This window comes from Halichoeres trimaculatus, unplaced genomic scaffold (genome assembly GCF_033239565.1).
Source record: "Halichoeres trimaculatus isolate MK-OKI-2021-1 unplaced genomic scaffold, fHalTri1.1 fHalTri1_scaffold_15, whole genome shotgun sequence".
Taxonomy (NCBI): Eukaryota; Metazoa; Chordata; class Actinopteri; order Labriformes; family Labridae; genus Halichoeres; species Halichoeres trimaculatus.
The window spans coordinates 24,068,047-24,079,924 of NW_027437193.1; the positions used below are offsets into that span (position 1 = coordinate 24,068,047).

General features: G+C 43.5%; 1 protein-coding gene across 1 annotated transcript; it reads right to left on the bottom strand.

Moving 5' to 3' along the window:
• Positions 1–828: 828 nt before the first annotated feature.
• angptl4 (angiopoietin-like 4) lies at positions 829–6,934 on the bottom strand. The gene is made up of 7 exons (XM_074687791.1): positions 6,307–6,934; positions 5,362–5,472; positions 5,160–5,244; positions 2,999–3,112; positions 2,724–2,819; positions 2,209–2,493; positions 829–2,111 (listed from the first exon to the last, which is right to left on the bottom strand). The coding sequence occupies exons 1-7, from the start codon at positions 6,832–6,834 to the stop codon at positions 1,927–1,929; spliced, it is 1,404 nt and encodes a 467-aa protein (XP_074543892.1). The 5' UTR covers positions 6,835–6,934; the 3' UTR covers positions 829–1,926.
• Between the last annotated feature and the right edge of the window lie 4,944 nt (positions 6,935–11,878).

Below are 11,878 nucleotides of genomic sequence, written 5' to 3' on the forward strand. Positions count from 1 at the left end.
TGAACTCATCACATGAAAACACCCCTCAGTACTCCCAGCTAGCAAAATGAGCATTAAACAATACATTTTCCATACTACAAACATTAGTCTTCTGATGAAAACACCTGCAATCCTCATTGTTGAATAAGTCACTCTCTACATTACAGGTAACAGATGCTGTCCTCAGAGTTACCAATAAACCGACTGAGTAACCCAGGATCTTACTTTCACCAGCAATACCGATACCTCGAAGTCTGAGGTCAGTTAGGAGCAAACTCTCATCACATCAGTGGGTGTGGAGGAAGATCCTGAACCGTTTGTCAGAGTTGGGAGGATCAGTTTGGATGAAGTCCTCAGGGGAAGCAGAAAGTGGTGCAATGAGAAATTAAAGCCGACACCTAGAAGCTCCTGAAGTTTGCTTCCTGGTAATGTGATTAAGCTGCTTAAATCTTTCAGATTAAAGAGATGTGTCACGTGTGGCTGGATAGGATGGTTTGGTTTCACGGTTTTGTGTTTTGGCCTGAGAGTTTGTCTTTATAAAATACTTTGATGATGGATTAAAATGGCTTATTTAATAGAAATTTGTAGAACAATTTTTAATATGTAGCTTCCATTTGAAATTAAAATAAGAACCAACATTTTGTTTTGGGATGAGTTTTAACCCTTAACATTAGATTAGAGTTATTTAAAAAAAAACATGCTGATATGAAATAAATTCAGAGGCTTTTTTTTTTTTTTTTTACCAGGGATTAAATTAGCAGAGCTAGGTTTCCTTTTTTTCACAGAATACAAAAAGCAGCTTTAGTTTGAATCAGTTTTATTGGCTCACTGTGGCCAAAAAAGGTTATTTTCTTTTATAAAACAGTTTTACATCAGCACAACAAAGACAATATAAATTACAAACAGGCAGCACCAGAAATAAACATTGATTCTTTACAGCTTTTAAATAAGGAATAGGAACATCTACAAGAACAACGTCTCGAGTCACATACAACAGATATTGTCACAACAAAACAGTAACAGGTACATCTCTGAACAGACAAATGACATTCCTTCAAACATTATGTACAAAACCATGTCTCGCATCTTTAAGATAGTCAATGTGACTTAACTTCATCAAAATCTCCACACAAAATGAAAAGCAGTGAAGAAAATACTTAAGTGAATTCAAAGTTGCTGTCAGAAATTGTAATTTACAAAAGGCTGAAATGCTTCTCAGTGCCCTGTGAATTACTCTCTAACACCAGTCATAACACAGTTTCTCCATCACAATCCTAGTTTACAGTGATTTATATCTTTATGTAATGCCTGTCAACATTAGCTTCAACATTATCATGTGGAAAATTACTCTTTCCTACCACCATTTGGTCCACACTGTTGTATTTAAAAAGGCTTGCTTAACCTGCCTTAATTCTAACTCCTCCATGCATCCTCCTAGGAGCTGTTCTTTGAGCTGAGATTGCTCTTTATTTGCTACATAACCGCATTAAAACTCAACATCTGCCCGCGCATCACTGTCTTATGATGAGTGTCGACATGTTAGAAATCCTTTGTGGTTTACGGCACGCTGGACAGGCTGGGGCTGGCCCTGTGACGCCCTCCTGACTAGAGGCCCTACTTTATGTTGCATGAAGGAATCAACTTGATGGTACGTGCATGCATGCTTCCACTGCACATTTTGTCTTTTCCGTCTGCAGCTGTACGTGCTCGCTTGCCTCCTAGGGAAACGGAGCAATGGAAACCTGGGGCTCATTAAATGTGAGCTCCTTTCTGAGGGTTTTGGTTCTGGCATGAGGTTGTCCTGGCAGACAGACAACCAGGCAAAACAGAAAACACCTCTTCCTCATCAGCTAAGAACCAAGAATGTAAGATCAGTCCAAAATCTACGTCTTTCACTCCCCTCTTTTTGACTCGTTTTTTTTTTCTCTCTCAGTCTCTTTCTGCTCTTTAAGACTTGTTTTCTATCGCAGCAGGGGCAATCATAATCTTGCTGGACTTCAGGGGATAATAGCGCCCCCTCCAGGTCTTCCAGAAGATGCTTTGCTTCCTCTGATGTCGCTGCTTGGGAGGGGGGCTCTGGAAGTATCTTCCATTCAGGTTGGAGCGACCGCAGTTACTGAACCACCAGCCACCTGGGTAGACGAGGAATGACGTCAGATAAGTTGATTCTTTGAGGGCCAAATCAAGAGGTTAACACAACACAGTTTGATTTGTTCCATCATAACTTACCAGAGAGGTGTTTGGCACAGTTTGTGTCATTTTTCTGGTCGTTGTCTTGGTCACGGGTTGAAAAAGGAAGGCCCGAGCTGGCATCAGTCCCCAGAGAGGTCTCCAAAGGGCTAAAAGTGCGGGTCTCCCGGATCTGCAGCGAGTACTTGGTTTCTTCTCCGCCCAGCTGGAAGGGGAGACGGATGGATGCCACATCACCACTCCAGTCAGCCAGCTTGATGTTCAGGATGTAGCTGCCGTCTTTGGCGATGGCGTGCATCTTTTCTAAACCCAGCCAGAACTCTCCTAGAGAAGCCACAGAGAGGGAGGGAAAGGTGAGAAAACCTTGCTTAGCTGAGTTAACCCTGTTTGCCTTTGATCCATTTTAAGGCGTGATAAGATGCTTTGAGGAGGCCAGCTCCTGCCAGTTTTAAAAGGCAGCAAAGCCCAGTGAACTGAGCTAACCTTGGACGGGCCCGCTAACACCTGTCCAGTCCAGTTTTGCCTTCAGTGAGAGTGAGATAAAGCGCATTTACCATTCAGGCTGCCAAAGCCTTTCTCGTAGGCCTGCCATAGCTGGTCAAAGTCCACTGAACCATCTTGACGTCTTTGGATCACTGTCCATCCACCATCTTGAAGGAAAAGACAAAAAAAGGCTTGATCAGAAAACATGTTTGCAGCTTCTTGTGCAGTTTGAACCTTGGAACTGCTGTGTTTAAAGTTGGTGACTTATTGCTCGGAGGTTTCAGCAATTATTAGCTAACCTAGGGTGTGAAGGACACAAAAAGTAAAATACAAGGAAGTCACTTACCAGTTGTCATCTCACAGAAGACCTTAAAGGGCTCAGCATTGATTGGCTGGATGGTGTAGACACCACTGGTGGTCTCTCCTCTCAGGAAAAGCTCATGGCAGTCTGACACAGTCTCTGAAAGAAAAACAGAGAGGGAACAATGTTACGATCAGCAGCTTTTTATAACCCAAACAGTACAATCCCAGTTCTCACTCTGTTTTTTGTGTGTTACTTTTAAATTTGTCAATCTGAACTGGTTCACCCTGGCACCTAGAAGTAGGTCATTCACTGAAGCTCTCACTGAGAGGTTTCTCTGCACTGCAAGAGCCGAGTGTCTGCAAATATGCCTCTATCATTCCTGGTGAGCTTATCACCGAGCGTGGAGATACAACCGTGCACGCGATAAGGCCTTTGATGCAGTCTTAACAAGAGTTAGAAAGGGTGCTCTCAGTTATAAATATAACCTTTCTCCCAGTTCCCAAGCAGACTGTCTTCTTTACAGCTACTTGAATTACAAACTACCACCCCCCTGTCTGTGCCCCCTCCCCTGTCTCACTGGCTCGACACTTCGTCCTCACGTGCACAGCAGCCAGTTGGTGACGTAGGAGTGCATGGCTGGAGCATGCATCGGGCGTGATTGGAGGATGGGAGGGGGATGATTGAGGCTGTTTCTGTGTGGGGTAAACTGAGAAGAGGGCAATACAAAGCAGGGGACTCCGGAAACCAACTGTGGCTGCCGTGCGTCCAATGAGGCACGAGACAAACAGCGTCCCTCTGGGGACTGTCTAAAAATAAATGACATCACAGCTTTAGGGGAAAAAAACTCCAAAGCCTGTTTTTGTTTGATACTGGCCCACAGGTCATTCCATTGTTCTTACACCAGCTGACCACAGAGCCACTCTTATTCATTTGTGCGCATTGACCTTTCCTCCAGAGGCATGAACTCTTGGTGGTCAGTTGTGTCTGCAGTCTGCCTCAGGGGGGACAAGGGCTCTCCTGAACTTTGGCACACTTCTTATCCATCACAATGGGAGAGCAGGAAGAGATGGAGGTGCGGGGGTTTGTGTGTGGAGCTGGTGGAGGTGGAGGAGGATGAGGAATGTCTGACTCCCTGACAGATGTAGGGGAAAGGTTGCTCACTCTTGTCAGGATGTGCAAATGTTTGTTTTTCACAGTAAGGTGGGACGTCTCAAGAACAAGGAGGAAGGCGAGTGTCTTCAACACAGTGGAGGATATCTGTACAAAGTTCACAGATAAATATAGGCCGCAGTTTCCCATTCCCCCATTGTTTTCCTTTTTCCCCCTTGTGTGTGCACAAGGTCTGTAATCTGAGGAACATTGCATGCTAGATTTGTGCAAAGCCTTTTCTCGCTTGTTTTGCCCCCCTCCTTCAGATAACAGAAATGAGCAGTGTGAGTAATCCTGCTGAGCTGTGTGACCCTGACTGAACACGCTCGGAGACCAGCGAACTTTCCCCCACTTCAAACCATGCCAAAGAAACTTGTTTCTTTTTCCTCATTGCACAAATCTTGCTGATGTCAGAGCTGCAAGGTGTTATTGTGATTTGCATGACTGAGCTCGACTGTTTCCTCAGCCATGTTCACCTTTTACCTACTTCTCATCTATGACCTCAAAAATGCAGATATTACTGTTTACTGAAATTAAATTAAGTTCAAATAAGATCCACTCTCTCAGAGTGCACATATTTTTATTTTTCTCTCTTTTCCTCACATCACTCTCTTGAAAGACTAAACAGACCAAACATGAGCCCAAATCATAAAGGATGAGCTTGAAGCCAGTCTGTATGATCATTATCAAAGCATCCTTTTTTCTGCTGTTTATGTGGCAGTCATATAATGATTATAATAAGAAGAGATCTAATTTGCAAAATAAGTGACTTCTTCAAGTTGACCGTTGCAGAAATAATTCTGTGAGGCTGACAAATTAGTCTAAAAGGCAGAGCATCTGCAGCAAAAAAGAACCACCAGTTGATATTTCTGGAGTCACGCTGAGCAGAAAGACGCCTTAAATTGATTAGTTTCCTTGATTTTAATTGTTAGTGATTTAAGCTTCTTTAAGGTCTGACCACACAGATGGTCTGCCACATTTGGCGTCAGATTGTCTCCAGTCGACTTAACACGGTGCCAGGAAGGGATTTCGGACGCTCTCTTGCTTTACTTACCGACTGGTGAGTCTCGCTGCTCTGCCACGGAGCTCTCAGGGCTGCTGCTGCTGCGAATGAATGGTCTCTGTCGGGACTGCTGGAGCTGAAAAAAAAAAAAAGTGAGGAATGAATGATGAGATGTCAGGAATAGTGACAAGTCTGAAGAGTCATGCAGAGATTCTGGGTGTTTGAGCTGTGCCTGAATGTGACCTCTTCTCACCTGGCTCTGCAGCGTCCTGATGCGCACGTTCTGCTTGTCCAGCTTCTCCTGCTGGAGTCTGATCCGCTCCATCAGATCATCGATGCGTTTGTTCTGACCCTCCAGCATCAGCTGAAGAAAAACACAAAGAAGCCGCACTTTTAGCTTTGGATCACATGTGACACCCTGTCTGTGCATGAAGTGTACCTGCGGTGCTTAAGAAGTTTGGACAACAAAACAGGCCAACCACAGAGTTTCACTGGAGAGCCTGAGCCTTAGACCCCAGACACATCTCCAGCCCTCAGTGACAAGCTTTTGTTCTTTCCAGCCCACTGTGTTACAGTTATGTAACTCCCTCATGCGCGGGATTTTCCAGCCCACTATGAAGCCTTTCAGGCTCACATACTGCTGTGTAAATGGAGCTTGCAAAAGCAGCACAACTCTTGAAATCCCCTTTCACTGTGCCCTATGGCTGAATGCTCTCCAGGTTGTAAAATGTCACAGCTGCAGGAATTATTCACACATTCTTTCAGCCGGTGTGTGCCGATCCCTTTGTCTGACTGCCTTTCAGTGTTTCCCTGCACGTACTGCACGCTCTTCCTCCCAGGCCTGGAGGCTTGTTAACCACCTCCCCCTCCTCTTTACTACACTCACCACCAACTGCTTGCCCCCTGTGCATTTTAATTCAGAGCCTCTGAGCTCAGAGGAAAGCCAACTGCCCATTATACTGTACATGGGCTAATTTAATGAGCACCATTAACCATCTGCTGCGGGAAAAGCACATTTCTAAACTTTGTGTTGCTCTCTTAAAGTAATGAATGGTTAATGTTCCTCAAACAGATGCATCCTTATTTTGCTTTGTGGTCCTCAGCACCATCTAATTCCTCCCCCTTATCTCAACATTTCTCAGCATTCTCCACAGAAGTCATCATCAGAAGCCAAAGACACAAACTCCTGTGTTCTTACCTGGATGCTGCGAGCATCACTGCTGTTCTTGGCCCCAGGGTTTGTCTCAGACAGCACCACGTCTCCCTGCAGCATGCTGTCCACCCTCTCCTCCAGCCGGTTCATTCTCTCCCCCATCGTCTTCCTCTCATGCTGCATCTCCTCCGCCTTCTCCCTCAGCTCAGCTGTGATATTCAACAGCTGCCCCTCTCTGTCCTCCAGCCCCTGGGCTCGAGCCTTCAGGGCCTCTCCTTCCACACGCAGCTTCTGGCTCTCCTTCCCCAGCTCGCTCACGGTGCGGTTGAACACCTTCAGCTTGCTGGAGATGTCCCTCATCTGGACTTTGGTTTTGTCCACATGCTCCTTCAGTCCCTGACCGAGCTGCAGCAGTCCATGGGCGATGACATTTACATCGTCCCACGCTGCATACTGTACACGCTTCTCCTTGGCTGCGTGGCCAGAAGGTGAGCCCCCTTTCCTCTCCAGAGGGAAGCCTGTGGCCATGAGCACCACCAGGCACAGAGTCAGAGTTGCCAGTGTTGTCTTCATTGCTGCTGTTGATCCAAAGTGCTGAGATGTTGCTTTAAATAGTGGCTTATGCAGAAGTGGGCAGTGTCCTGCTCTGTCTTCTTGAGTTGGATTTGAGAGCTCCAACTCCTGTCTGATCAGCCTCACTTATATAGCTTCACAGCCCTCAAGTCTGAGCCACAAGCTGCCTGCCATTGGCCAGCAGAGGAGAGGGAGGGGTGCAGCCACTCTCAGGTTTCTGTCCCTCCTCCACCTCTCTGTTAACTCTTCATGTAAAAGAGGCGGAGGAGGGACATGATACACAAAAAGTCTTTTTGAGGCTTTCATCTCTGCTCTGTGGGAGACAGGGAGAGCATTATCTACAGGGTGAAACCAAACATTTGATACACCCAGCAGTGAAAAGATGGTCAACATTTGCATGCCTGATAGGTCTAATCCATATCATCTCAACAGGAACTGCCTGAAAGTGAAAGAGATAGATATCAGAAATCTCATTGAAACTCATATATAACATGTCACAAAAGGTCAGCAGAACAGACTTTAAAATATCCAGACACACCATCTCCAGTTAACTAGCCTGGTTTAAGCTCAGGTGTAAAAATTTTCTAACTGAAATACAAAAGTGGAAAAATTTCATCTCAGTTAAGTGAACCACACACTGATGGGAATGAAAGATGAATCGAAGAGCTTTGAAAAGAGGACTCTGTGCCTCTTTTACATTCTGATACACTTTCAAAATATCTTGCTTTGTAAAGTAATAATATTATTATAGCATAAAATCTGGTTTTAGTTCAATCTAGTCTAAGTACATGTGCGCTAGTTAAGTCTCTCTGCCATCCTTCACATACCATCTTAATTTACTGGAAGATAATTATTTTTGGTTTGTTCTCTGATGAAAACTTAAAAAAATAGAAAGAATCATAGTTAGATAATTTCATAAAGATGTTTATAAGCAGTTCATAACGAGACTACTGCCAAGTAAAATTATATTTTTAATATTTTATTGACTGAATGAAAATTCATGGACGACAAATTTATCTGTAGGACAACCAAATGATAAAATGACATTCATATAATATGTAGCTTGAAAAAACAGATAGGCCTAGCTTCTTGTCATGCTAGCTGATCCTCATTAATTAGCTTAGCCATAACATTTACTCGCCTTTACAAAAATCTGAGCAACTTCAAAACAGCAAACTGTGCTCTGTGTGATGTTAGAGATGATTGTTCGAAATATCTAGCAGCTATTTCCAGGGTACAATCATGAGGTTTGAGTAAACGCGTGAGGGGGATAATGCTATGAATGAATGAAATGAGTGACGCAGTGAGGAGGGGACCAGGCGCGCGAGCTGCTGGGCGGACTGTGAGAATTAGGGGAAAGTTCACGACGTGGAGAATGCCGTAAATGTGGGGCCGTGGGGTTTCTTTAACGACCTCCGCCGGGATCTCGCCGCGTACGTGATCCGGGGGCAGACCACATAGCATGAGCATGTTTAACCCTCTCCTGTCTGCGGCCCAGACGAAGTAGGTGAAAGGTAACTGGGAGACCGCTGACGGTGCTAGAGGGGAAACTCAGGGCAAAGGAATTACTGAGTCCTTGTTCGTCTGGAATGTAACAAACATGCATTATTTCATAAACCCTTGGCAGAGAGTGGGGTTACATGAGATCCACCAAAGACGGCTGTGTTCTGGTTAAAAATAGGCCAACTAATGCTTCATATTAATCTCTTCCTTTCAACATATTTTCTTGCACTAGTGTTAATGCACACATGTTGGCTTGTGTTTGTTCAGACTGATGGATCAGCTGTTAGGATGATCCATTACCTCTCAGTTACAGCAGAGCAGACAGCCACTGGGTGGAAAAATGGCCTTTTTATAGGTGAGTGAAAGGCCGAGTGGTGGAAAGGAATCCGTCTCTCTGTACATGCAGGAACAGCTCTAAAAGGGTTTTCACCAAACATATCAGTGACAGTTGAACTCAATGGCTGATCCTCATGATTGTACACGTTAAGAACATACCATGCCATGTTGTATCTTTGTGGGACATTACAGAACTTGCATGGATGTGATTGATTGTGCAGGATGAAGTGCAGGCCATCTCTTTTGGTGTTATGCGCTTTTTTCAACATCTTTCCTGGAACAAGAGGACTTACTTTTTCAACTTGGAAAGTTTCTGTTTAAAGCCCTGGTTCAGAAAAATATGTTTGCTTAAGCTAAACAAATCAAAAATTGTTTACTTACATTGAAATGGATTTGTGAGTGTGACTTTGTGGTGTGAAATTATTGTCGGTATCATCACCTGACAGAGACGCATACAGTTTTTTTGATAGTGCAATGATACAGTAATTATAGGATGACTCACGGTGGTTTCCATCATGACCTGAGAGAAAGACTGGCATTATAATGAAACAAGATGTTGACGGTAAGGGTGCGTCATTGGGGTTGGATGCAGCTCTTAGATCTTACTCAAAGGTTTACTACATCATAACATGATACAGTCAAACTGGGATGTAAAGCTAAAAACGCAGGCTTCAACACTGCCATTGATTGTATGGGGAATGAGTTATAAATATGGGTGCATTTTCTGAAAAAGAGCTTAAAAGTTGCACATTTCCAAGGTTGAATTCTGAAAAAAAATGCTGCTCCCTTTTTTTCCAATGTCGTTTTTCTTTTGTAGTCAAAAGTACTTTTTCTTAAAATAGCTGCGCTGAATGTGTAGCGGCACATCTTTTGTACACTTGAAGGAATCACATGTTTTTCAGCTCAGTTACTTTTTGTGTTGCTATACATCATCCAAAAAGAAAAAAAAAACATCTTAAACAAGATTAAAAACCAGTCTCCTTTTCAGATCACAACATATTTATTTGAGTCAGGTCAGACTAAACTATAGGATAAAAAACTCTCTGTTGTAGTCGTACAACGCCTTTTTAAAAATACAAGACTTTACATAAATCTGTCTCCCTGCACCTCTGTATCCTCTCCCCCCACAGTTAAAAATCACCGTTGGATCCACACCTCTCCACAGCTGCTTATACAATTTTCCAAAATGGACGCTCCCATCCCTCTTACCGGCATACTGACCTTTTACCCAGATTCTGAACACAGAACATCTGTAAATCCCAGCACAGCCCCCAGACTTAGTCATGTACTTGAGGTTGGAGGGAGGCAGGAAGAAAAAAAAAAAAAACAGGTGCCAGAGCCTCGAGAGCCGTCACACTCTGGTTCTCATGGACACATTGTGATCTCTTCCCTTTGGGACCCTTTTATGAGATTTTTGCTTTTTTTTATATGCGCTGAGTTTTTCCACTCGTATTTGCCAGATATACATATCTGGATTTGTTCCAGTGCAGTTAATGTTTTCGAGGAAGTTTCCATTTTATTTGAAAAGTTAGAGGAACCAGAAGAGAAAAGAAACTCATTTTTTCTGCATTTGGTCTCTTTTTTTCCCCTGACACCTCAGCATATGACTACCAAGATAAATCACTTCAACTCATCCATCCTCAGAGAGGACCTTCATTAAAGGCTCATAAACTCTGTGAATGTGTCACACACCTTCACCACTTCTCCGACAGCTGGAATTATTAAATGTCACCGGCTCCGTGTGGTTCATGACTGATATCATGAGATATTCATGAGACGCAGACATGCAGTGACCTTTAAAGCTGACGGAGCAATCACTGAGGTTTGGACTCACAGAGGAGAGCTCATGACTGTCTTGTGATTGAGAGGAGAAGTTAATCAAGATGAATCAGAAAGTAAAGGTGGATGATATTTTATATTTAACACAGGTCGATGGATGCAGCTCTACTGGGGAGAAAGAAAATGAAAAAAAAAAAAAGTAGTGTATCTCGCTCAGAAGCTCTGAGATTTATTGGAAGGGATGTCATCAAACCATTGAAGGATGTCATGTTCTGTATTTTGAAATACATTTCACAGATCTTTATGTAAGCCAATGTTTTACTTTCTACAGTGTTGAAGGAAGAAATGCAAATTATTTTACACAGAGCTTCATCCATGTGCACGATACAAAGACCTGGGAAATGGAACATGAAATTAAACATAGTGATCATCACATCTAAGTTAAACTTGCAGCTTTCTTGACAATAAAGCATGCATTATACTTCCCCTGAAAAGTTGATGAGCTTTTAAAAGTGCTTTGATTTTCATGTGAGCAAACTATAAACAACTCCATGGCAACACCAAACACAATGTAACACTAAGACTGGAAAAAGGAACTTAGTGTGAGATGTCCTCAGTCATACTCACGCATATATCATACAGACATGCAAAACGCCTTCCTCGAAGCAGTTTTGCAATCCCTGGTCTACAGTTTCTTAAAAGCAGGAGACAGCTGATTAAGCACACTACTGCCCCCCAGTGGTGCAAAAAAAACATAATGTTCCAATTTGTTCAGCCCATTTATCCCGCAGGGCCCCTTCACTGACTGTTATACTATCGCTGCCCCAGGAACTGAATGAGGCATGTCAGTGTAGTAAATGAAAACCTTCAGTTTCTCTTAAGCCTCCAGCAGACTTATAAGACGAGATTCATTTCACCTCCGGCTGGGTTCAGCGCAAACAGGTCCTGGCAGGGCGCACATGGCTGAGAGGATATGACTGATTTCCTGTATGGATTCCAACATGCTGTCTTTGGATGATGATGGTCTCCTGCATCAAGAGACCATCTCAGTTCCCACACAAATGTTTGACTCCTGGCTTTTCTATGATGCCAAATCTTTAAATATCTGCTGGGCCTCTGTAACATCCTCTAGAGTGTCCTCGTCCGGTATCATTCACATAAGACACAAGCAACAGTCTCTTCTCTTTGGGGTCAAAAGCTTTGTGACATGGGTTATGTAAGACCAAAGAATGCGTGCCCCAGTGCCCTGTTTGAGCAGCTGAGGACATATAAACACCATTCATGCATGTATGTTTCTTGCATGCTTAAATGCTCACAAACACACCAACAGTCTTCTCCTTTTACATTCCTTAACCTCAAACTCAACCCACACATGTATAGACATGTGCTTCACGACACAAATGAATGTGTTTTTGTTTTTGCATCT